General features: G+C 44.2%; 2 protein-coding genes across 3 annotated transcripts; both read left to right on the forward strand.

Annotated features, from left to right (window-relative positions):
• The first annotated feature begins 6506 nt into the window (after window positions 1-6506).
• Window positions 6507-17619, forward strand: LOC115111778 (rho GTPase-activating protein 25-like). 2 transcript variants are annotated; one of them, XM_029638200.2, is made up of 11 exons: window positions 6507-6937; window positions 10165-10367; window positions 10613-10700; window positions 12616-12729; window positions 13041-13248; window positions 13763-13895; window positions 14209-14282; window positions 14584-14705; window positions 15185-15342; window positions 15883-16472; window positions 16679-17619. In XM_029638200.2, the coding sequence occupies exons 1-11, from the start codon at window positions 6874-6876 to the stop codon at window positions 16878-16880; spliced, it is 1956 nt and encodes a 651-aa protein (XP_029494060.2). In that variant the 5' UTR covers window positions 6507-6873; the 3' UTR covers window positions 16881-17619. The 2 variants fall into 2 exon arrangements, with proteins under 2 accessions (XP_029494060.2, XP_064867752.1); XM_065011680.1 differs by having other exon boundaries at window positions 6508-6937; window positions 10136-10367.
• Window positions 17620-19546: 1927 nt separating this feature from the next.
• On the forward strand, window positions 19547-24867 carry LOC115111059 (bone morphogenetic protein 10-like). Its single transcript, XM_029636943.2, is given in 3 exon segments — window positions 19547-20417; window positions 20978-21618; window positions 21621-24867. Coding segments are annotated over 3 exon segments (1491 nt in total). The 5' UTR covers window positions 19547-20023; the 3' UTR covers window positions 22077-24867.
• The last annotated feature ends 201 nt before the right edge of the window (window positions 24868-25068 follow it).

Below are 25068 nucleotides of genomic sequence, written 5' to 3' on the forward strand. Positions count from 1 at the left end.
TATTACGGATAGCTGCCACTAGAGTGCGCTAAAGGCTAAAATAGCTTTTTCTTAATTGAGAGTCCTCTTTGGCCTATTTTTTGAGCCTCTGCCAGTATTGCACTTAAAAGCAGAAAGGTTATTATTCCATCTGCGTCACTGCAGTTCGATGCATTCCATCTCCTGAAGGTTGAAAGGAAATCACTTATAGGGGGAAATGGGCATCATTATTCCTCCTTAGCAACTTGCTCTTACATAAATGACAATTTCCCTCAGCAATAGGTTAATCATAATATTGAGCATACCTATTTCATGCAGCTCATGAAATAGGCTATCATTGTGCAATTTCCTATCACACAGTTCTATTTTAGTAGTGTATGAATCTTACCAAGCTAGCCAGGACATTATGGAACGTGTATGTATACTGTTGAAGTCGGAAGTTTACATACACCTGAGCCAAATACATTTAAACTCAGTTTTTCACAATTCCTGACATTTAATCCCAGTAAAAAATCCCTGTTTTAGGTCAGTTAGGATCACCCCTTTTTTTTTTGAATGTGAAATGTCAGAATAATAGTAGAGAGTGATTTATTTCAGCTTTTATTTCTTTCATCACATTCCCAGTGGGTCAGAAGTTTACATACACTCAATTATTATTTAGTAGCATTGCCTTTAAATGGTTTAATTTGGGTCAAACGTTCCAGGTAGTCTTCCACAAGCTTCCCACAATAAGTTGAGTGAATTTTGGCCCATTCCTCCCGACAGAGCTGGTGCAACTGAGTCAGGTTTGTAGGCCTCCTTGCACGCACACACTTTTTCAGTTCTGCCCACAAATTTTCTATGGGATTGAGGTCAGGGCTTTGTGATGGCCACTCCAATACCTGGACTTTGTTGTCCTTAAGCCATTTTGCCACAACTTTAGAAGTATGCTTGGCGTCATTGTCCATTTGGAAGACTCATTTGCGACCAAGCTTTAACTTCCTGACTGATATCTTGAGATGCTGCTTCAATATATCCACAATTTTTTCCTCATGATGCCATCTATTTTGTGAAGTGCACCAGTCCCTCCTGCAGCAAAGCACCCCCACAACATGATGCTGCCACCCCCATGCTTCACGTTTTGGATGGTGTTCTTCGGCTTGCAAACATAACGATGGTCATTATGGCCAAACAGTTATATTTTTGTTTCATCAGACCAAAGAACATTTCTCCCAAAAATTATGATCTTTGTCCCCATGTGCAGTTGCAAACCGTAGTCGGGCTTTTTTATGGCGGTTTTGGAGCAGTGGCTTCTTCCTTGCTGAGCGGCCTTTCAGGTTATGTCGATATAGGACTTGTATTACTGTGGATATAGATACTTTTGTACCTGTTTCCTCCAGCATCTTCACAAGGTCTTTTGCTGCTGTTCTGGGATTGATTTGCACTTTTCGCACCAAAGTACATTCATCTCTAGGAGACAGAACGCGTCTCCTTCCTGAGCGGTATGACGGCTGCGTGGTCTCGTGGTGTTTATACTTGCGTACTATTGTTTGTACAGATGAACGTGGTACCTTCAGGCATTTGGAAATTGCTCCCAAGGATGAACCAGACTTTTGGAGGTCTACAATGTTTGTTTTATTAGGACTTGGCTGATTTCTTTTGATTTTCCCATGATGTCAAGCAAATAGGCACTGAGTTTGAAGGTAGGCTTTGAAATACATCCACAGGTACACCTCCAATTGACTCAAATTATGTCAATTAAAGCCATGACATCATTTTCTAGAATTTGCCAAGCTGTTTAAAAGGCACAGTCAACTTAGTTACCTAAACGTCTGACCCATTGGAATTGTGATACAGTGAATTACAAGTGAAATAATCTGTAAACAATTGTTGGAAAAATGACTTGTGTCATGCACAAAGTAGATGTCCTAACCGACTTGCCAAAACTATAGTTTGTTAACAAGAAATTTGTGGAGTGGTTGAAAAACAAGTTTTAATGACTCCAACCTAAGTGCATGTAAACTTCCGACTTCAACTGTACCTGCTATGTTTTGCTGTTCACACGTCGCATATACCCCCCCTGTGGGTATTGTTTCGCTTTTGCTGTGATAGATATTGATATTTTATGATTTCTATGTTTTATTATCATTATCATTGTATATTGTGTAATGATTTGTGTTCAATTGTATTTGATTTAGGAAACCGTTTGAAGTTGTACATTCTTGATAATGCCAGAAAATGTGCTTTGCCTTTCAGTAAATACCCTGTTCATGTTAAATGGCATGATCTGTGTGTTCTTCCCTGTATCTCTGAACTTCCCCGTTTTCTTATCTGCTAACAGCTCCAGTTATCATTAGCCCTCTAGAGTCGATTGACGCATTGGTGCATCAATCTAAGAAACATAATAATAAAAGAATCTCCCCTTTGTCGTCGGAGACGTCTCAATCCACTGCATCCACCGATGTCGCACTTCCGCATCTGCGATGAAAGGAGGCGGAGCTAGAGCCGTGTTTCTCAGACCATGAGACATCTGGGGTGAAAGGAGGCAGAGCTAGAGCCGTGTTTCTCAGACCATGAGACATCTGGGGTGAAAGGTGACAGAGCTAGAGCCGTGTTTCTCAGACCATGAGACATCTGGGGTGAAAGGAGGCAGAGCTAGAGCCGTGTTTCTCAGACCTTGAGACATCTGGGGTGAAAGGTGACAGAGCTAGAGCCGTGTTTCTCAGACCATGAGACATCTGGGGTGAAAGGAGGCAGAGCTAGAGCCGTGTTTCTCAGACCATGAGACATCTGGGGTGAAAGGTGACAGAGCTAGAGCTGTGTTTCTCAGACCATGAGACATCTGGGGTGAAAGGAGGCAGAGCTAGAGCCGTGTTTCTCAGACCATGAGACATCTGGGGTGAAAGGAGGCAGAGCTAGAGCCGTGTTTCTCAGACCATGAGACATCTGGGGTGAAAGGTGACAGAGCTAGAGCCATGTTTCTCAGACCATGAGACATCTGCGATGAAAGGTGACAGAGCTAGAGCTGTGTTTCTCAGATCATGAGATATCTGGGGTGAAAGGTGACAGAGCTAGAGCCGTGTTTCTCAGACCATGAGCATGATGGAAGTATGAAGGTAGTTTTGTGCCTACCCCAAAAAAAGGGGTTAAATATTTGTTTAAAAAATTATATATATACAGTACCAGTAACATGTTTGGACCAACCTACTCATTCAAGGGTTTTCCTTTATTTTTTAAATAATTGTTTTTCTACATTGTAGAATAATAGTGAAGACATCAAAACTAGGAAATAAAACATATTGAATCATGTAGTAACCAAACAAGTGTTAAACAAATCAAAATATATTTTATATTTGAGATTCTTCAAAGTAGTCACCCTTTGCCTTGATGACAGCTTTGCACACTATTGACATTTTCTCAACCAGCTTCATGAGATAGTGACCTGGAATGCATTTCAATTTAACAGGTGTGCCTAGTTAAAATCTAATTTCTGGAATTTCTTTCCTTCTTATTGCGTTTGAGCCAATCTTTTGTGATGTGACAAGGTAGGGGTCGTATACTGAAGATAGCCCTCTTTGGTACAAGACCAAGTCTATAGTATGGCAAGAACAGCTCAAATAAGCAAAGAGAAACGATAGGCCAACTTTACTTTAAGACATGAAGATCAGTCAATGCGGAAAATTTTCTTCAAGTGCAGTCGCAAAAAAACATCAAGAGCTATGAAACTGGCTCTCATGAGGACCACCACAAGAAACAAAGACCCAGAGTTACCTCTGCTGCAGAGGATAAGTTCAGTAGAGTTACCAGGATTAAAAATTGCAGCCCGAATAAATGCTTCACAGAGTTCAAGTAACAGACACATCTCAACATCAACTGTTCAGAGGAGACTGCGTGAATCAGGCTTACATGGTCGAATTGTTGCAAAGAGTCAATCACCATCTTCCGGAGACACCTGAAACCCCACCTCTTTAAGGAATACCTAGGATAGGATAAAGTAATCCTTCTCCCCCTCCCCCCCCCCCTTAAAAGACCTAGATGCACTATTGTAAAGTGGCTGTTCCACTGGATGTCATAAGGTGAAAGCACCAATTTGTAAGTCGCTCTGGATAAGAGCGTCTGCTAAATGACTTAAATGTAAATGTAAATGTAAACCACTACTAAAGGACACCAATAATAAGAAGAGACTTGCTTGGGCCAAGAAACACAAGCAATGGACATTAGACTAGTGGAAATCTGTCCATTGGTCTGATGAGTCCAAATTGGAGATTTTTGGTTCCAACCGCCCTGTCTTTGTGAGACGCAGAGTAAGTGAACGGATGATCTCCGCATGTGTGGTTCCCACCGTGAAGCATGGAGGAGGTGTGATAGTGTGGGAGTGCTCTGCTGGTGAGATTGTCTGTGATTTATTTAGAATTCAAGGCACACTTAACCAGCATGTCTATCACAGCATTCTGCAGCAAAACGCCATCCCATCTGGTTTGCGCTTAGTGGGACTATCATTTGTTTTTCAACAGGACAATGACCCAGCACACCTCCAGGCTGTGTAAAGGCTATTTGACCAATAAGGAGAGTGATGGAGTGCTGCATCAGATAATTTGGCCTCCACAATCACCCAACCTTGACCCAATTGAGATGGTTTGGGATGAGTTGGACCGCAGAGGGATGTAAGAGCAGCCAACAAATCAAATCAAATCAAACCTGATTTGCCACATGCGCCGAATACAACAAGTGAAGACTTTACCGTGAAATGCCAACAGTGCAGTTCAAGTTAACCAACAGTGCAGTTCAAGTTAACCAACAGTGCAGTTCAAGAAGAAGAAAATATTTACCAAGTTGGCTAAAATAAAAAGTTATAATAAAAATTAACACTAAGAATAACAATAACGAGGCTATATACAGGGAGCACCGGTACCGAGTCAGTGTGCAGGGGTACAGGCTAGTTGAGGTAATCTGTACATGTAGGTGGGGGCAAAGTGACTATGCATAGGTAATAAACAAACAGCGAGTAGCAGCAGTGTACCAGGGGGTCAATGTAAATTGTCCGGTGGCGGTTTTTATGAGTTGTTCAGCAGTCTAATTGCTTGGGGGTAGAAGCTGTTGAGGAGCCTTTTGATCCTAGACTTGGAGCTCCGGTACAGCTTGCCGTGCAGTAGCAGAGAAAACAGTCTATAACTTAGGTGACTGGAGTCTCTGACAATTTTATGGGCTTTCTTATGACACTGCCTATTATATACAGTAGGTCCTGGATGGCAGGAAGCTTGGCCCCAAACTTAATGATGGTGTTGGAGTTGTGTTTGACCACGCAGTTGTGGGTGAACAGGGAATACTGGAGGGGACTAAGTACACACCCCTGAGGGGCCCCAGTGCTAAGGATCAGCGTGGCAGACTTATTGTTGCCTACTCTTACCACCTGGGGATCGGCCCGTCAGGAAGTCCAGGATCCAGTTGTAGAGGGAGATGTTTAGTCCCAGAGTCCTTAGCTTAGTGATGAGCTTCGTGGGCACTATGGTGTTGAACACTGAGCTGTAGTCGATGAACAGCATTCTCACATAGGTGTTCCTTTTGTTCAGGTGAGAAAGGGCGGTGTGGAATGTGATTGAGATTGCGTCATCTGTGTATCGGGGCGGTATGCGAACAAGTGCTTAGCATATGTGGGAACTCTTTTTCAAGACTGTTGGAATAGCATTCCAGGTGAAGCTGGTTGAGAGAATGCCAAGAGTGTGCAAAGCTGTCATCAAGGCAAAGGTTGGCTACTTTGAAGAATCTAAAATCTAAAATATATTTTGATTTGCTTAACACTTCTTTGATTACTACATGATTTAATATGTGTTATTTCATGGTTTGGATGTCTTCACTATTATTCTACAATGTAGAAAATAGTAAAAATAAGGTACTGTGTATATATATATATATATATATATATATATATATATATATATATATATATATTTTTCTGAGCTTTCTTATATCTCCTAGATATAGGACAAAACTTCAAAACCGTGTTCCTTATTGTGTATTTCTTGACTGTCTTTTGCCATTAATGAATATGTTTGAGTTTCTCTGGGCTACAGTAGTAAAGGCCAAATTCAATATTTTATCAAATCCTAAAATGTCAAATCAAATAGCTAAATGATTTATAGTATGACCATCTTAAAACAATTCTATATGTCAGCTTGGAACCCCCCGCAATAGCTTAGACTTTTAAGAATGAATGCTGTATCTTTGAATGAGGCAGGAACACCATAGTCTACTTTCACCCCTAACTATAGTTTTCCTCAGAGTGTGTTGGGCTGTGGTTCTCATTGGGGCAGTTTTGTAGCATATTAATCAGTGCACAACTTCTAAAATAAATCACCAATGCTGTAACAGCAAGCCACAATGTTACAATTTTAGATGTAAAACAATCTCGTTGAAATGTATGGCTGTGAACACATACCGTAGGCTGCATGTTGCCGTTAAGCGACATTGCCACAGCTTGAAGAGACTGCAACCCAGAAACAAAACCCACTTCCTCCTGAGAGAGAATAAAGGGAGACCAGTGGTTAAGTGACACTGGTGAATGGTTCGTCGTTTGAAACCTTCTATCGTAGAGCACTTGCTATGATATACCTACCTGGAGAGGGGGTATTTACAGTGCGGCGAAGTATTAGATTAGCAGAACATGTATCTAGAGGGAAGTAGAGGGAACATGAAAGAACGTGTTTTGACATGTTGAAAAAAAAATGAAAAGATAGATTAGCAGCTATACAGGAAGTAGGAAGTCAGATACAGAGAGGTTTTAGTGTGACAGACAGACTGGAGATCTACAGCAAAACCCCTCATACATGTGTGTGTGCTGTGTGTATATATGTGAGTGTGAGTGTGTGTGTGTGTGTTGTGAAGTGAGATACTGATCTTTTCTATGAAGGAGGAATAATGTCTCTCAAGCTACCTCGGAACTGGGACTTCAGTACCCTCAAAGCTGAAACATCTAGAATAGGTAAGTTACTGGATGTTATCCTAAACATTTAGCTATTCTTGGGAGTCATTGCATTTGCGTAAATAGGAAAATGTGTTGTTGTATCATCAGTTGCATTGTACACTAGTGCATGTGTGTTACATGCGTCTATGAAGAGGTATAGAGACTGGACCTGTGGGTTTAACGGCCCAGTGCAGTCAAAAATAGGATTTTCCAAAGTTATATTTCCACACTTTGGGGTTGGAATAATAACAATTGCTGTGAAATTGTGAGAATGTAGAAAAAAAACGCTTAAAATTTCAGCCTGTTTTGGTGGGATGGAGTTTTGGCTTGCCTGGTGAAATCACCAGGGAGTACATTAGCTACTAGACCAATAAGAGAGTTCTAAACCTCTCTGCCAATAACAGCAAATGTTCAGTTTTCCCCTCCCCACTCTGACCATTCCCAGAGTCCGTGCAAAATTCTTGCTTGAGAAATGGCTCTTTCCTAAGAAGCTACTTTTGTTTCTTTTTGACCAGTTTAATTTAAAACAATCACATTAAGGTACTTAATTGTTACCCAGAAATGATTTGATAATGAGATAAAAACAGCTGCATTGGACCTTTAAATTTGATCCATCTGAGTGGGTATGACCCCAAGTCAGAGACTACTATGATGACACACCGAATGCATTTGATGGATCCCTTCTGTCTTCTTCTAATGCTTTTTAAAAGGAAAGTAATCCAAAATAACTGAAAGTAATCAGATTACGTTACTGAGTTTGGGTAAATCCAAAAGTTACGTCAGTGATTACAATTTTGGACAGCTAACTAACTAGTAACTATAATGGATTACATTTACAAAGTAACCCAGCCATCCCTAGACATGAGGTTGACTGTGGCACTGTGTGTGCCAGCGGCATACTGAGAGTGTTTTATTTAGACTGTTGTTCTTATACTTGGTTATATTTCTGTGTTAAGCTGTGTTTGTGGTCCAGGGCCCTGGCTTACAGAAGAATCATGCACCTGATTACAGCAGGTGTGGTGCACCTATAACTTAACAAAACAGTGCATGACTGCATGTGAATACATATATAGCCGTTATAGCCTTATATGGCAATGTCATGACTTCATGCTGAAACTGTTAGTGGAATGGTGCAGTTGTCCTCAACCTGTCAGTGAAAACAGTGTGGATACTTCTATTTATGATGAACATGTTTATGTAGTTTAGTGGATACACATCAGCATTGCTGGGAGACAAGTTACTTGTTATTTCTATGAAAAGAAGTGACTTCTTATGCTACGAGGGCCACCCCTCATAGCCTGGTTCCTCTCTAGGTTTCTTCCTATGTTTCCGGCCTTTCTAGGGAGTTTTTCCTAGCCACCGTGCTTCTACACCTGCATTGCTTGCTGTTTGGGGTTTTAGGCTGGGTTTCTGTACAGCACTTTGTGATATCAGCTGATGTAAGAAGGGCTTTATACATTGATTGATTGATTGATTGATTGATTGATTGATTGACTTCTATGGTTGCTTAATTTATCACACTGTATACTTTACCAGTCAGTTACTCACAACCCTGAGAACTTAACCCCTGTCCCCATCTCAAGAAAATGTAGTGCTATAGTTCAGGCAGCAAGGCGTTTCTCATTTTCTCTGTGCCCTTTGGGTACTTTCAGCAGGAAGTTGATGAAATGTCAGAACAGTAGCTGTGACTCTGCAGACTCGTGTGTGTGTGTGTGTGTGTGTGTGTGTGTGTGTGTGTGTGTTTGTGTATGAGAGTGACTGTGTGAGAAGGCCTGATGACTTCTATCATTTCTCTTACACCTGTACACTGTACACACATGTTATCTACGTCATGGCTACCCTCGATTGTTCATCAGAGGATCAAAAGCCATACATGTCAATGGAATTATATAGGGATAAGAAATATGTACACAGAATGAATATGTATAGTCATGCAACTGAATGGGGCCAGTGTGTTCTGTCATTTCAACTGCTGAAGTTCGAACGCTATTCCCTATTTAGTACCCTACTTTTGACCAGGGCCCATAAAGCTCTGGTCAAAAGTAGTGCACTGCATAGGGAATAGTGGGCCATTTAGGACTGGTCTCTAGGGGTTAAATATTCATGTAACTGAGATCCTTATTTGGAACTACATGTATTTCTGCTGACTCTTTGTACACTCAATAGGATTGTGCCACGGCCACGCACTTTCAACCCCTCACTATTCCCGCTGACGTGAAAGAGCTGGCATTCTTGCAACAAGCTCCGTTTGATTGAGAAGTTGAACATCTTATTCATGCCTCCATTGGGACTCCTGGGTCTAGGAGGTCCCGTGTCCAGTTGAAAAGGTCCTCAAGGGTCTGTGTCCGTCTTTCCTTTTTTCGTGGCGTCTCATACTTCACTGTGTGTGGGCCAGAGGTTCGTCCAGAGTCCTTTGACATGGCCCTCTTCAAGGGATGACGCTGTTAAAACAGACCAAAGGGTCTGCGTTTTAGGTGGGGGCCTTCAAAGTCATTCCCCCATCGATGCAGTCACTTCCTGTTTATATAGCCAGGCTCGTCTTCTTTTCTTCTTTCATCTGGCCTGGGAGATCACGGTGAATTACACAACAAGTGAGCGAACGCTCTCAGTCACAATCACACCATCTGTCCGGCGAGCTACAGTACCACCCTGCGTGCCAATCCATGCGTGATTTTCTCTCTCCATCGTGTGCCACGTAGCCTACAACTCGACCCCCATCTCCAGCCGTTCTTCATACTCTTCCGTTTATCTCTCTCGTGCTCTCTTCTGAGATCATCCACAGACAACTTAGACAGTAAGTCATCATGTTGTTGAGCAATGACTGGCCTGTTAGTAAAGGACAAATGACTCAACCGTGTCTACATTTAGGCCTAGTCGAGACCATGTACTCTGTTATTGTTCCTGTGTTGCCCTTCCCTGTAGTCTATTGTACATGATTGTTGAAGGCACAGTGTATTTGTAGGTCACTCTTTCCCTACCATTGAACAATCACGACTAGAATCTAGAAGCATGCACCTTAAACAGGAAGCTTGGCAGGTCAGACAGGGGCGGCCTGTTTCCTGCCAGGCCACCACTTCTATCTGCCGCAAGTCAGATTGATGCGTGTTCAAACTAATAAAAGAGGAAGACCTGACTTGACGGATGTTGAGCGCCTTGTTGACATCCTGGCTGTGTTTAGTGAAGTGTCTCTTAATAAGGCTCTCGTTAACAGTACAGCTGTTCTGTTTGTTTCCGCTCCGCGGCAGCGCGGTCTAGGAGTGTGATGCCTGGAGAGGGCAGCCCAGGGTTAGGCTCGCCCGGCTCCACCAGGAGGTCCATGGAGAGGCCTCTGAAGGCTGGCTGGCTGAAGAAGCAGAGGTCCATCGTAAAGAACTGGCAGCTGCGCTACTTTGTGCTGAGAGGAAGCACACTGACCTACCATAAAGACGAAAAGGAGGGGACTGTCCAGGTGAGAGATGGGGTAGAGAAGAAGGCAGATCGGTCTGGGCTCTAGTTATAGCCTTTAACTTTGGCTTTTCCTGATCTGGTCATGTGGTTAGAAAAACCTTCAAGCATCCAAACAACACTACTGCTGTCAATATTCAGTTGGCATGTTTCCATCTTTATTGAAGTCCTTCCCTGTGTTTCCTGTAGCCTAGACATGTATGCGTTGTTTACTAAGATGTCAGTGACAGTCTGTCTCTCTGTCCCCAGGGTGTAATCCAGCTGAGGTTCAGTAAAGTCAACGAACTCCCACAGAATCAAGATGATCCAGGGAAATTCCTCTTTGAGATTATACCACGTAAGCAGAAGATGGTCTCAGTCTGTCTCTGACTCTGTCTCTGTCTCTGTCTTTGTCTCTGACTCTGTCTCTGTCTCTGTCTCGCTCTCTCTCTCTCTCGCTCATTCTCCCTCTCTCTCTGTTCTCAATTCAATTCAATTTAAGGGCTTTATTGGCATGGGAAACATGTGTTAACATTGCCAAAGCAAGTGAGGTAGATAATATATAAAGTGAATATATAAAGTGAAATAAACAATAAAAATTAACAGTAAACATTACACAGAGAAGTTTCAAAACAATAAAGACATTACAAATGTCATATTATATATATACAGTGTTTTAACAATGTACAAATGGTTAAAGGACACAAGATAAAATAAATAAGCATAAATATGGGTTGCATTTACAATGGTGTTTGTTCTTCACTGGTTGCCCTTTTCTCGTGGCAACAGGTCACAAATCTTGCTGCTGTGATGGCACACTGGAATTTCACCCAGTAGATATGGGAGTTTATCAAAATTGGATTTGTTTTCGAATTCTTTGTGGATCTGTGTAATCTGAGGGAAATATGTCTCTATAATATGGTCATACATTGGGCAGGAGGTTAGGAAGTGCAGCTCAGTTTCCACCTCATTTTGTGGGCAGTGAGCACATAGCCTGTCTTCTCTTGAGAGCCATGTCTGCCTACGGCGGCCTTTCTCAATAGCAAGGTTATGCTCAGTCTGTACATAGTCAAAGCTTTCCTTAATTTTGGGTCAGTCACAGTGGTCAGGTATTCTGCCGCTGTGTACTCTCTGTGTAGGGCCAAATAGCATTCTAGTTTGCTCTGTTTTTTTGTTAATTCTTAGTTCTCTCTCTCTCTCGCTCTCTCTCTCTGTGTTCTCTCTCTCTCTCTCTCTCTCTCTCTCTCTTTCCCTCCATCTCACCATGTCTCTCTCTTGGCCTCATCTCACCATGTCTCTCTCTTGCCCTCCATCTCACCATGTCTCTCTCTAGTCCTCCATCTCACCATGTCTCTCTCTAGTCCTCCATCTCACCATGTCTCTCTCTAGTCCTCCATCTCACCATGTCTCTCTCTAGTCCTCCATCTCACCATGTCTCTCTCTTTCCCTCCATCTCACCATGTCTCTCTCTAGTCCTCCATCTCACCATGTCTCTCTCTAGTCCTCCATCTCACCATGTCTCTCTTGTCCTCCAACTCACCATGTCTCTCTCTTGCCCTCCATCTGACCATGTATCTCTCTTGTCCTCCAACTCACCATGTCTCTCTCTTGCCCTCCATCTGACCATGTCTCTCTCTTGTCCTCCAACTCACCATGTCTCTCTCTTGCCCTCCATCCCACCATGTTTCTCTCTAGTCCTCCATCTCACCATGTCTCTCTCTAGTCCTCCATCTCACAATGTCTCTCTCTAGTCCTCCATCTCACCATGTCTCTCTCTCGCCCTCCATCTTACCATGTCTCTCTCTAGTCCTCCATCTCACAATGTCTCTCTCTAGTCCTCCATCTCACCATGTCTCTCTCTCGCCCTCCATCTTACCATGTCTCTCTCTAGTCCTCCATCTCACCATGTCTCTCTCTAGTCCTCCATCTCACCATGTCTCTCTCTAGTCCTCCATCTCACCATGTCTCTCTCTCTCTCGCCCTCCATCTCACCATGTCTCTCTCTAGTCCTCCATCTCACCATGTCTCTCTCTCTCTCGCCCTCCATCTCACCATGTCTCTCTCTCACCCTCCATCTCACCATGTCTCTCTCTCGCCCTCCATCTCACCATGTCTCTCTCTCGCCCTCCACCTCACCATGTCTCTCTCTCAGCCTCCACCTCACCATGTCTCTCTCTTGTCTCTCTGTTGAGAGAGGAATGAAAGATATACCTTTCAATCTATGTATGATGTATCCCAGTATGTTGGAGAGTCATACCCTCTCTGTATTCCAGGCAGCAGTGGTGATCGGGAGCGGCACCCGTACGTCCTCATGGCCAACTCCCACAGTGAGATGGAGGAGTGGGTCCGCACGCTGCGCAGGGTGGTTGGATCACCCTCTAGTGGAGGTACAGATAGTCTGCTGACATTAAAGGACAAGAGTTTTCCCTGACCAAGGGACCTGACCAGGAACAAAACGTATAACTAGGACCCAGAATAGGTTTTTCCTGGTCAGGTCACATGGTCAGGAAAAAGCGGGTCTCTAGTCATCTGAACTTATTTTCTTGACTTTTGGTTCAAGGACTCTTTTTCGAATTGTCCTCGGGCCCATGACATAAAGCCGCAACCCATGAGGAACTAGCCACAAACTTGAAAAACCCTGTCTCTGATTCTCCAGTTTGGTCTGTGACTTACTCTAACCGCTCTCCTTCCCTCTCAGCAATATTTGGCAAGGGCCTGGGTGATACGGTAACCTACGAGCAGCGATTCGGCCCCCACATGGTGCCCATCCTGGTGCAAAAGTGTGCAGAGTTCATCAGAGAACACGGACTAAGCGAGGAAGGCATCTTCAGACTGCCGGGACAAGACAACACAGTCAAACAGTTTAGGGACGCGTTCAACGCCGGAGAGAGACCTTCCTTCCCAATGTGAGACGCCTCAGCGCTAAACTAAGCTAAGCTAACTTACATAAGAGCGTTTGAAGGAATGTTCAAGGGCGCCAACGTACAAACAAGACAATTATTACGCCCTTTTTATACAAACTGAAATCCCGTTGGCTTCTTTTCTAAAGGTTGCATATTAAGATGAGAGAGATGCAGTGAGGATGATAGTACAGAGATGCCTGATACACTTTTCTGCTGTTAGTGCTCTGTGGCTTACACCACATCCTGTCCTAGTAGACAGAGAAAGACAGTTTTACAAGAACCTTCTCCCCACGCGGAACTCTCTATTGTGGCACATTTGTTGAAAAGGGGGACAAACTGATTTGTAGCTGGATTCAACACAAAATAGAAATACACTCAGCACAACTGTATGTTTTTGTTCGTGTGTGTGTGTGTGTGTGCATGTGCATGTGTATGCATGTGTGCCTGCATGTGTGTGCACGTGCGACTGTGTGTGGGTGTGCTCGTGCACTGTTTCTGACTGTTTTGTGCCCTGCAGTGACACAGATGTCCACACGGTGGCGTCGCTGCTCAAGCTGTACCTGCGGGAGCTGCCTGAGCCGGTGGTGCCTTGGACACAGTACCAAGACTTCCTGGACTGCAGCCCCATGCTGGACCCCAACAGTGCTGCAGTAGGAACTAATATTTACTTCAATAAAGAAGTTAGCCAAATATTCTTAGAAATCAACATGTCCCCTAGGCTACAATTTGTGATTTAGCTCTATATCTGTCCACGGTGCCAAAATGAGTATGTACTGAATCAAAGTGTTGTGACTTCCTTTAATGATGACCGTAGCCAAATGTTCATGGGCATTTTTTTTCTTCTCGCAATCATTTGTAATGTAGCTTTATTTCTATCAACTGTGCCAAAATGACTACATGCAGGCCTGCTGAGTAAGAGTAGGTTAGTTGAACTTTGTATATTCCAACTCACTTTCCACCCAGGGTCGTGAGAGACTGGAGAAGCAGATCAGTCTCCTTCCTAGAGCCAACTACAACCTCCTCAGCTACATATGCAGGTGAGCTTATACTTACACAATCACACATCAGGGTAGGGAATATTCAATTGAATGACATATCATAGAACCTATTGACGAACGAGCTTCTATTGAAACATTTGAAAAGCAATTGGATTACTACCCTGTAATGATTAGTCTACAGCTTTTGCTCATACAGCATTTTGTGTTTGACCCCCCCAAAAAATAAAAGCATCTGCATGGTGAGTGATTCTAAGTCCTAACTAGGGCACGTTATAAGGTATAATTTGGTACTCACCCTGTGTGACTTTGCTGTCTAAAACTGTGAACTGTGTCTGTGAAGGTTCTTATTTGAAGTGCAGCAGAACTCCAAGGTGAACAAGATGAGTGTTGAAAACCTGGCCACGGTCATTGGGATCAACCTGCTCAAGCCCCAGATTGAGGACCCCATCACCATGATGAAGGGTGAGACCAGACCACTTGGGCTAAGAAATTGCAGTGTGAAACCCGGGTTGACGTTAATTCCATTTTAATTCCAGTCGATTCAGAAAGTTCACCAAATTCGAATTCCAGCATTTCCTCATTGAAAAACATTGGAAAGAATTTGAATTTCAGTGTACTTCCTGAATTGACTGGAATTGAAATGATTTTGACCCCAACCCTGGTGTGAAAAGGCCTTTAGTGCATGCTGTGACGGGGTGTAATTGTCATTATCAGCAGCAGTAGGCCTATGCCTTTATTTTGAAAGTCATAACTTTATTTTGACATACTGCTGCTTGACGCAATGACAAACTGACCTTACTGTACAGTTTGATTATTTATGAAATGAAGATGCATAGATACGGTATCATTTATGTCAACAAATGGTTTCTGTATCCTCGTTCCCTTTCAGATCTGTCTTTTGTATGAACCGACTGTGCGCTTGGCTGTGTCTCTCCTCACAGGTACTCCTCAGATCCAGAAGCTGATGACAGTGATGATCAGGCAGCACGAGGCTCTGTTCCCTCCGTCTAAAGACGTGGCTCCTTCACCCCCCATCGAGAAGAGTGACAAGAAGAAGAACAGCGCTCCACGCAGCTTTGTGGGCTGGGAGTCTGCTGAGGTAACAACATCACACAATCGTTTTCAACGCAGCCCACAGGGCTCTGGTCAAAAGCGGTGCGCTATAAAGGGAATAGGGTACTATTTGGGACGCAACCTTAAAGAGGTTCTTCTCTTATTTCATACCGGGAACGTGGTACAACACATACACAATTAAAGGAGTAATACATTGAGTACACCAAACATTAGGAACAGCTTCTTGATACACACGGGACAATTTGAGAGCGAAAAACCCAACAGCGTTGCAGTTCTTGACACAAACTGGTGCATCTGACACCTACTACCATGCCCTGCTCAAAGGCACTTAGATCTTGTGTCTTGACCATTCACCCTCTCAATGTATACTCAGTGTATATTATGATACATTATTATATCAGTAAGCATTGCATAGCTACACTTCTGTAAATGTTCATGTGTGTTGCAGTGTGTAAGAACACTTTAAATAAAGCTTGATTCAATTTCAGAATGTTTTGGAGAAGAAATTGATATCTCTCTCTCATTTTAGTTCTGTGGTCTAAATCCATTCTGTCTGTCCTTGCAGTGTGAGGGGTCTCTGTCCGAGTCTCCAGAGGAGGAAGAGGACACAGACACACTGGGGCCAGATCCAGTGACCATCTCCATCCCCCAGGCAGGGCCCCAGCAGCCCCACGCCCCCTCTTCATCCTCAGCCTTGGACCCCTGGTCCGGGAGCCCCCGCAAACGCACCCAGACCCTGCCAACCCTGAACTGCCCAGTCCCCGGGATGGCCGGCAAGCTGGAGGCCATAAAGTGCTGGAACCACATCAATGAGTGCAGCGAGGAGAAAGGGGAGAAGGGGGAGAAGACTCTCTCAGAGGACATCTTTAAGATCCTGGACCTACAGAGGACCTCTCTGTTCGGAGAGGTCCAGACGAAGGACGGGGAGGACAGAGGGACGGCCAGGAGAGGAAGTGACATCACAGTCACCTATGATGACATCACAGTCCCCTATTCCAAACCCAGCAGGGACCCCCAGCGGAAGTCTCAGCCAGCGACCCCTGAGAAGAAGACAGAGGCCAGAAGAGCTGGGGTTTCATCTTCAGCCCTGCAACCAGACAGTAAGGTTGAACAGCAGGAGGACAGACCGGGAGACACAGAGCACCTCGTTACCAGGTCTGTATTATGGAATACTGTCTCTTTCCCAAATGACAATATACTCCCTATATAGTGCACTACTTTGACTAGGGCTATAGGGAATAGGGTGTCCTTTAGAATGCGGAATACTATTTTATTGGAAAGGACACGATGTCAACACAAGTGTACTGTACTCTGCATTCATAAATGCAATCTCTCTCCGTCTCCTCTCCCCTCCCATGCAGCCTGCAGCAGAGGAACAGAGAGCTGAGTGCCACAGTAGCGGAGCTGCAGTCGGCCCTGGATACAGAGAAGCGCTGTGTGTCTGCTCTGGAGATCCGGCTGAGGAACGCAGAACGCAGCCGAGACGAGGCCCAGAGACGCAACCAGGAGCTGGACCAGGAGATACAGCAGTTCCTCTCCAGAGAACCAGGAAGACCAACTTAGAACCACAAAGGGGCCAACCTAGATCCAGTAGTTCCCCACCAGAGAACCACGAGGGCCAACCTAGAACCCAGAACTGCCTTTACCCTTAAGTTATCAAAGAGATCCCTCAATACAGTATATGGATATTTAACATAGAGATCTATTAACAAGGGAGAGAGAGGTAGAGAGTCAGTGTCTTGGCCAGAGCTGTAACCCTGGCTGGGACCTGAAAAATGTTGCTAGCTTGTCAAGTTTGTTTGGTGGGAAAAACCATGTATAAACTCTTTACCTAAAGCAGATGTTGACTACACTTCACATTCATAGACATACAATGAGGATTGCTGCAAATGTATGTAAATAGCCTTTGCTTGGTGTAGCTGATTATGGACGTGATGTGTGTATTATCCTATAAAATGCTGATGGTTGCTGACCATGCAGGGGCTGTTCCACTTCTATTGTTGGATAACTTACAGCATGTAAATACAATAGCTATTGGTGCATAGTGTCCAGGTTAAGATCATGTCCAGGACACTTGGACTATAATGTACTGTATTAGTATGGATGCGGATTCAATTCATAGCGCAGCGCGCTGGACAGCCAACAATACGGCTTTTAAAAGCATTTTGCCAACTTTCGCGGAGATCGCATTCATGGTAAAACGCTGCGCACGTCGGCTCAATTGTTAAGGTCCGAATCATGTTTAACTTTCTTTGATCAGCAAATGAATAAAGAAGAACAGATGAAGTTGACTGACCAACAATCTGCACAGTTTGTCATTATTATGGTTGAACTACAACCTTTTTAAGGGGGATTGCATGTGATATGTGTAAATATGCACGTGAGATAGAGTGAGAGAGACAGAAAGAATGAATGAGATCAGGGCCAAAGAGAATGTCGTCACACACTGAAGGGGTCAGAAGAAAGATAGTGTAAGGCCAGTGGGAAAATGGCTGGAATGTGTGCGTATGTGTGTGCACGTCTGTTTGTGCATTCTGTGTGTGTGCGTGTGGGAGCACGTTTGTTCGGGCATGTCTGTGCTTGTGAGAAAAACAGGGAGCTAGTGAAAGTGGGACACTGGTGTTATCAAGCATTCTTCAGCATTGCAGGAAGATTGAAGAGAGATGGGGACTGGCGGTGTACAAAGGAGGCATTGCGTAAAAGGGACCGCAAGGGAGATAACAGCACGTCTGTCAACTGTCACCCTGGAGGATGGGTAACAGGGGGGGGGGATCCTGTTCCCTCCCATGTCATCTCCTCCTCACTATCAAGAATGTATCTTTGCAGGTCACTGTCAGAGACTCGGGAATGAGGACCCCTGAATTAATGTGGAAACAAACAGTAGCAGCCATACAGATTCTAAAAGTGCAGTTAAATTATACGTCCGAATTGAGAATCTGGAACTGGCGGTAAGATGAATGAATCTAGCGGAGTCCATCTTTAACGTCAAATCTGAGATGACGAGGTGTTATGATGAGGTATTGAGGGGATTCTCAGGTTTTGGAATCCCTCATTAAAATACCGTTCGTGCGTTCATCTTAAAAAGAGAGGGAAAGAAAAGAGAGAGTGGGCACGTGACTTTAAAGGGGAGGTTAGTGTAGATTACTCCTCTGGTCATTGGTCAGTGGAGATGTGTTCTAGCTTGAGCCATCCAGGTTCTAGTTCCATTGTCACCTTTGACTCCATGCTGTCTCCCTAATCACAGTGGAATGTAAGGAGACTAGTCTGCCCTTACAAAGCATGGAGTCTGCTCTTGCAAAGCCCTCTCCCTCCTGCACTCCATTCTGGGCTGTGGAATCTGGACTAAAGCTGACCTCAGAACCGCTGTACTGATGTCTGACGGACATGTGAGGGCATAGTGAGAGCACACTGGAAACTGTACGTCTTGGCTCCTGTGCATTCAATAGGCAGTTGGGCCTCTTGGTCAGACATTCAGACAGAGATAATCCATTTGAAACACTCCAGTGACATCTGCAACGTGTTCGCCAACTAAAAGAGGAAGTGCACTTAAGTGCTGCAAACTTTGAAACACAAGTGGGTAATGAGTAGATTATGGAAAAGTTGTGTTGTGTGGTCGCCTTTGTTTCCACAACAGACGAAGACACAATTTAAATTCTTGCTCTCATAATACAACTTTTTTTCTCCAACTGAAATATATGCTTTTCAAGTTTTTATTTTTTAACTATTACAACTTATGTCATAAAATACTAATGAAATGCATCAGCTGATCTCAATTGGTTTGTTATGTGTTCTCGAGACTTGCAGAAGTCCATAATTTCTCATCACTGCCCATTACATCTCACACCTCATTACATTTCAATTGAATTTGGGAAGGCACTGTCCAACAGACATATCATGTAGCATTCAACATCAATAGACCCTGTATGGATTTGTCAAAAACAAATGGTCAATGGAGCAAATTCCTGTTTCCGCAGTTCCCCCATTTACCAAACAAATAAACACATGAACAATCTCATCTTTGCCTGGTGCTCCGACACAAAACAAAATATCCCTTTTACAAGGAACAGGCTACAGGACATTGTTTACAAAGTCCTCATTAAGGAAGTGGTGAGATAACAGACACACACACACACACACTCACACGCACACAGGGACACACAAACACAGGGACACAAACACTGAGAAATGCAGAGCTTACCATATCATAGATAAGAGACAGAAAGAAAGAAAGCTAGAGAGAGAGAGAGAGAGAGAGAGAAGAGAGAGAACAGAGGGAGAAACTGAGAGAAAAAACACAAGGGATGCCTCCTTTGGACACAGCAAAGCCACCCTCTAGCTGGGACTCCAACTCTTTAGAAAACAACATCAAAAGGTGTGCATTAGGATAAATGGCGTGAGATCTGGAATGAGAGTCGTTTATCAGGGTTCCGCACACAGCAAGAGGAACACACGGGGAGAGCTACAGAACACAGACCTCCTCACTGGTCAACTCCAAGGGTCAACCAAACCTTTTGAGTCACCAGAGAACCGACAACCACCCGGATCAGCAAGAGAAAAACACGGTTGTTGTTTCTCACCCTTCATCAAGCTGAATCCAACCTCCAGTGGACCATTGGATTAACATATTTGATAGATATAATTCTGTTTAATCTCAACATTGGATAGTCCCTGTGGATATACCATACAACACAAGAACACTCCTCTCCATGGCGGACAATGGGCTCTCCAGGTTAGAGGCTACCTCTATCACCAGGACCCCCTTCCCCCTGCTCCCCTTGCTGCTCCTGATGTGGCCCCTGTCTGGGCAGGGCAGCCCCATCTCCCTGGCCCCAGAGAGACATCGCCCTGCTCCAGGTCTGGGAGACGGCCACGGGGGCGTCATAGACCCATCTCTATTGGAGCAGGACAGGGACTTGGACATGCAGAGCCTGCTGGAGAGCCTCCGGACCTTCAATTTGTCTGGCCTGGGCCCTCCTGCCCAGGCACCTGGCAGTGTCCGTGTGGAGCCGCCCGAGTACATGATGGAGCTGTACAACCGCTTCGCCAACGACCACACCGCCATGCCCACCGCCAACATCATCCGCAGCTTCAAGAACGAAGGTAGAGAGCCACTATACTGTACTCTGTATCCTTATGCCCTACTAGCTTCACATTATGCTGTGGTGTTCTTTGCTTTGGAATTTTTGTAATTAAAGTACTGTAAGCCCTTTATCCCTGTGTAATGAGAGTATTAATATCAGAACTGTTCATCAGAAATGTATTACGTATCAAAATGTACCTGTAGAAGGTCAACATGCATAGTGTAAAAACAATTAAGTATAATTTATGCATTTTCATTTATGTTTGTTTTTCATCTTACAAATACTGTAGCACCTTACATTTTTGAGAGTCTGCACTGTGCAAAAAAAAAAAAAGTGTTTTATTTATTTGGACAAGAATATGAAACTGTGAATTTCTCATTATTCATTTATATTTTTTTACAATAATATATTCATTCAACTTGATCTAGTTTAATGTTAATTGGGATGCTACATTGGAAGTGTTTTGGACAAAATCTTGGCTTTTGCTGTACTATCAATTCTGCAGTGTATTCAAAGCATCAACATGGAGAACTACTGATTAATTAACAGCGTTTATCTCTGTGTATTCCTCTCCCCCAGACTCGTCTTCCTGCAGTTTGGGTAGTAGAGGGGTGAGACAACACCCTCTGCTCTTCAACGTATCCATACCCCACAATGAGCGTATCACCGCCGCAGAGCTGCGTCTCTATACTTTGGTCCAGACCGATCGCAACCTCTACGCTGGGGTCGACCGCAAGGTGACCATCTACGAGCTGGAGCAGCAGGACGGAACTGGAGAGGACAACAGAACAGCGAAGGACACCGAGAGAGGAGGAGCAGGAGGAAGAGGTGGAGGACGGGAGGAGTTAGTAGAGCTGGCATCGCGGCAGGTCTATGGTACTGATAACGGCTGGGAGGCCTTTGACCTAACTGCTGCCGTGCAACACTGGCGCAAGTCAGAGTACAGCACCACCCACAGGCTGGAGGTCCACATAGCAAGCCTGACTTCCGAGGGGGAAAGAGGGCCGACACTAGCAGACGGTGATGGAGAAGGAGAGGGGAGGAGGATATTCAGGGGAGTCATGGAGATAGACACCAGGCCAGATGACAAACACAAACCCCTGATGATTATCTTCTCTGACGACCAGAGCGGTGATCACCGCGATGACAAGCGGGAGCTGAACGAGATGATTGGACACGAGACCTCGGAAGCGGTGCTTCAGGGTGACCTGGAGCTGAATAGGCTGTGGGGGGAGCTGGGCCGGGCGGGGGCGAGGAAGGTGAGGAAGAGGAGAAGGAGCAGGACGAAGAGGCCCTGCTCCAGATGCGCTCCAATCTGATCTATGACACGGCCTCCAGAATCCGCCGCAACGCCAAGGTCAACCAGTGTAAGAAGCAGTCGCTGTACGTGGAGTTTAAAGACATCGGCTGGGACAGCTGGATCCTAGCACCTGCCGGGTACGAGGCCTTTGAGTGCAGTGGCATCTGCACATACCCGCTGACCAAACACGTGACGCCCACCAAGCACGCCATCGTCCAGACACTGGTGAGCATGAAGAGCCCACAGAAGGTGACACGGGCCTGCTGCGTGCCCACCAAGCTGGATCCCATCTCCCTGCTTTACATGGATGACACCGGAGTAGTCACGTACAAGTATAAGTTTGAGGGCATGGTGGTGGCAGAGTGTGGCTGCAGATAGCTAGTCCACCCTGCTGTTCATATGGACACGGAGAGAGACATTCGTGAAGAGAAATGACAGGGTGAGGATGGAACAAAGCAAAGACTACATTTTTTAAAGCAGGATTGGTATGAGAATAGATGGACTCTGAAATGAATCTAGAATCACCGTTGAGAACAGTTGACAAGAAAAACAGCTATGACATGTATGTGTATATAAGATGGATCTAAACTAAACAGTTTGTACATTGTGTATGTATATTTTGTATTTCAGGAAAATTTATATTTTGTTTTGTACAGTAAAATATCTATGATACCAATTCATAATTCTGTAATAGAATCAGTTGGATGCCATTTGAAGCTAAATAACACATTTGGAATTTGCTAAAAAATTTGAGGAAAAAAGTTTGGACCTTTAAAAATAAACTATCCTTAGGTCTCTCAAAGGGTTCCGGCAATATAGCAACCAGCCATACAGTGATGTCCAATAGGCCTAGCTGGTGGGACCACATAGGGTTTTCCACAGTTAGCTCTCCACTGACATCGATCTCCTGTCTTCCTCTCCACTTATCTCTGTTTTCCCCCTCCCTAGACGCTAGCACTAATCCACACCTCATTTAGCATGTCTCCCTAACAGCAACAGGCCTCCCAAGGGAAATACAAACCTGACTGGACTGGACTTCTGGTAAGGGCCTGCCCTCATCCTCATCCCCACCACCTCCCCCTGGCATTTAGGACAGTGGGCTGAGGTCAGGGCAGCAGTTAGGGTGGGCTGGGTTATCTCCCTCGAGCCCTCACCCACCTTCCCACATCGGCCTCAGAGTCAGTCACATGCCGTGCGAGCCACTTTCTCCCACTCCTCCGCACCGTGCCGATAAGGAGGTGTTGGCGGTGAGAAACATGTGCTCCACCACTCAGGACTGGAGGTGCTGGGGGAGCGGAGGGGGGAGGAGAGGGGGGGATGGCCTGTCAAGATTCCATGGTTACTAATAGAAACAGATTCTACAGGCTCAACTCACTGACCTACCCCCATCATGTGCCCCCTCCAACCTCCTCTCCCTCCCTTTGTGTCTTTACCTTCCATACATCCCTCTCCCCCTGGCCCCGAAATCCTTCACATTTAAGGAAAAGATTTCCATATATTTGGCCTGTTATCATGGACAGGCTGAGAAGATGAGTGGAGAGTATGGCACTTCATGTCTCTCCTCCCCTCCCCTGAGAGTCCTGTGTGGAGTCCTCTCTTGTTGTCCTGTGTTCTTGTAATACAAATGTAATACAGTTCTCTGCTGCTTGGGTAATGTGAAAGCCTATTTATTGATTAATTTATTGATTTTACTATGACAAGTAGGTGATTATGTAAAATTGTACAACATGGATATGCATACAGAGGGTGAACATACAGTACATACCCTGACCATATTGTAGAATATGTCTTTAATTTATAAATATTTTATGAATATTATATTTTGTTACCTGTTGTTGTGGTTCCTTTGTGAATCCTTTTGCAAAATACTGAAGAGGCGAAACTTAAACTTAGTGTGCATAGGCTTCACAAATCATTATATTTTCATACAATGAATACTTTAAAAAAGGACTATTGTACATATATTATCATAATAATATCTGTATCGGAAACCATAATTCATTTCTCTCCTGGCCCGGCAACTATAAACAGGTTGCAAAACTGAACCTCCCTACTGGGCCTAATTATCTTTAGAAAAGAGCCCAGTTAGCACATTTGGTTCCTTGTAAGTTGCGGGAATGTATGTTTTTGGTTTCCTGACCAGTAAAACTGAAAGATTTTTAAACGTTCTGAGAACAGAAGTGAAAATGTTGCCTGTTCTGGCAACTTTTATTTTTATGTTGCAGGGAGGTTCTGATAATATTTTACTCTGGTTATTTGAAGGTTTTCCTGGGAAAGGTGTTATTAGCGTTCTGAGAACGGAAATTATAGGTTGTTCGGAGGCTTTTGAATAACTTCCTTAATGTTTCTCACTTTTAATAACACTGGTAACTTATTTTCGTGTTAACTTTTTAGAACTCCAAGCACAGATAGGACACATGGAAATGAATTTCCTGAGGTATTAATCATGCAAACACATTTATTTTTTATTGTGACACGTCATCAGTGCGATTCAAACCTATAATCTTCTGCTGCGGCACCAGGCTGGAGCTACCATGCCATGTTTGAACTATTAGGAAACGTTCTATTGAAATACCAAGAAGAAAAAAAATACGATTTTTATGTTAAGTTCCTTATATGTGCTGAGAATGTGCTTAAAGCCAAGGAATTATCCTGCACCATTCTCAGAAAGTTGTGAGAAGGTTGTATGCAAAATAACCATAGGACAACCATGCTCTCACCAGGCTTTAAGAAACGTATGGTTCTCAGAACATTATGTGCTAGCTGGGGGGGCTTTCCGGGCTGGGGGTATGACTAGGATGCATAACTCTGAGGTTAGGACTGTGGTGTACCATAGTATCAGCTCACAGGCCATAGTTTACACACGTCACACAAACACAGTGGGAAACTGACTGGAAGCCCAGCTAATGAACACAATGGATGGTCTTCCTGATGATCTGCCTGCTGCTCGCTATAACAAACTGCAGATGCAGACAGCTGCTTTGGATGGAAAACCTGTTCTTTACCTTTTTTTTTGCGCTTAAAAAAATGGAGATAAATGAACTATAAACATGTTTCCTTCACTTCCAATGCTCTTCCAAAAACATGCCTGATGGACTTATATCAACAACAGCAGCAGCAGTGCCAAGGAATGTTGACACTACACATAGTGAATGTAAATAAAAAGCATGTGCTCCAAAACACTGTGTAAAGATGCATGACTTTTACTTGGTAGACTGTAGTAGTAGAGCGTGGTAGGATGTGGTAGTAGCCTGTAATAGTAGGATGTAGCAGTGGGATATAGTAGTAGACTGTAGTAGTAGAATGTAGCAGTAGGATATAGCTGTACGATGTACTAGTAGGATGTAGTATTAGGCTGTAGTAGTAGTAT

The sequence above is a fragment of the Oncorhynchus nerka genome, linkage group LG27 (assembly GCF_034236695.1).
Source record: "Oncorhynchus nerka isolate Pitt River linkage group LG27, Oner_Uvic_2.0, whole genome shotgun sequence".
Classification (NCBI taxonomy): domain Eukaryota; kingdom Metazoa; phylum Chordata; class Actinopteri; order Salmoniformes; family Salmonidae; genus Oncorhynchus; species Oncorhynchus nerka.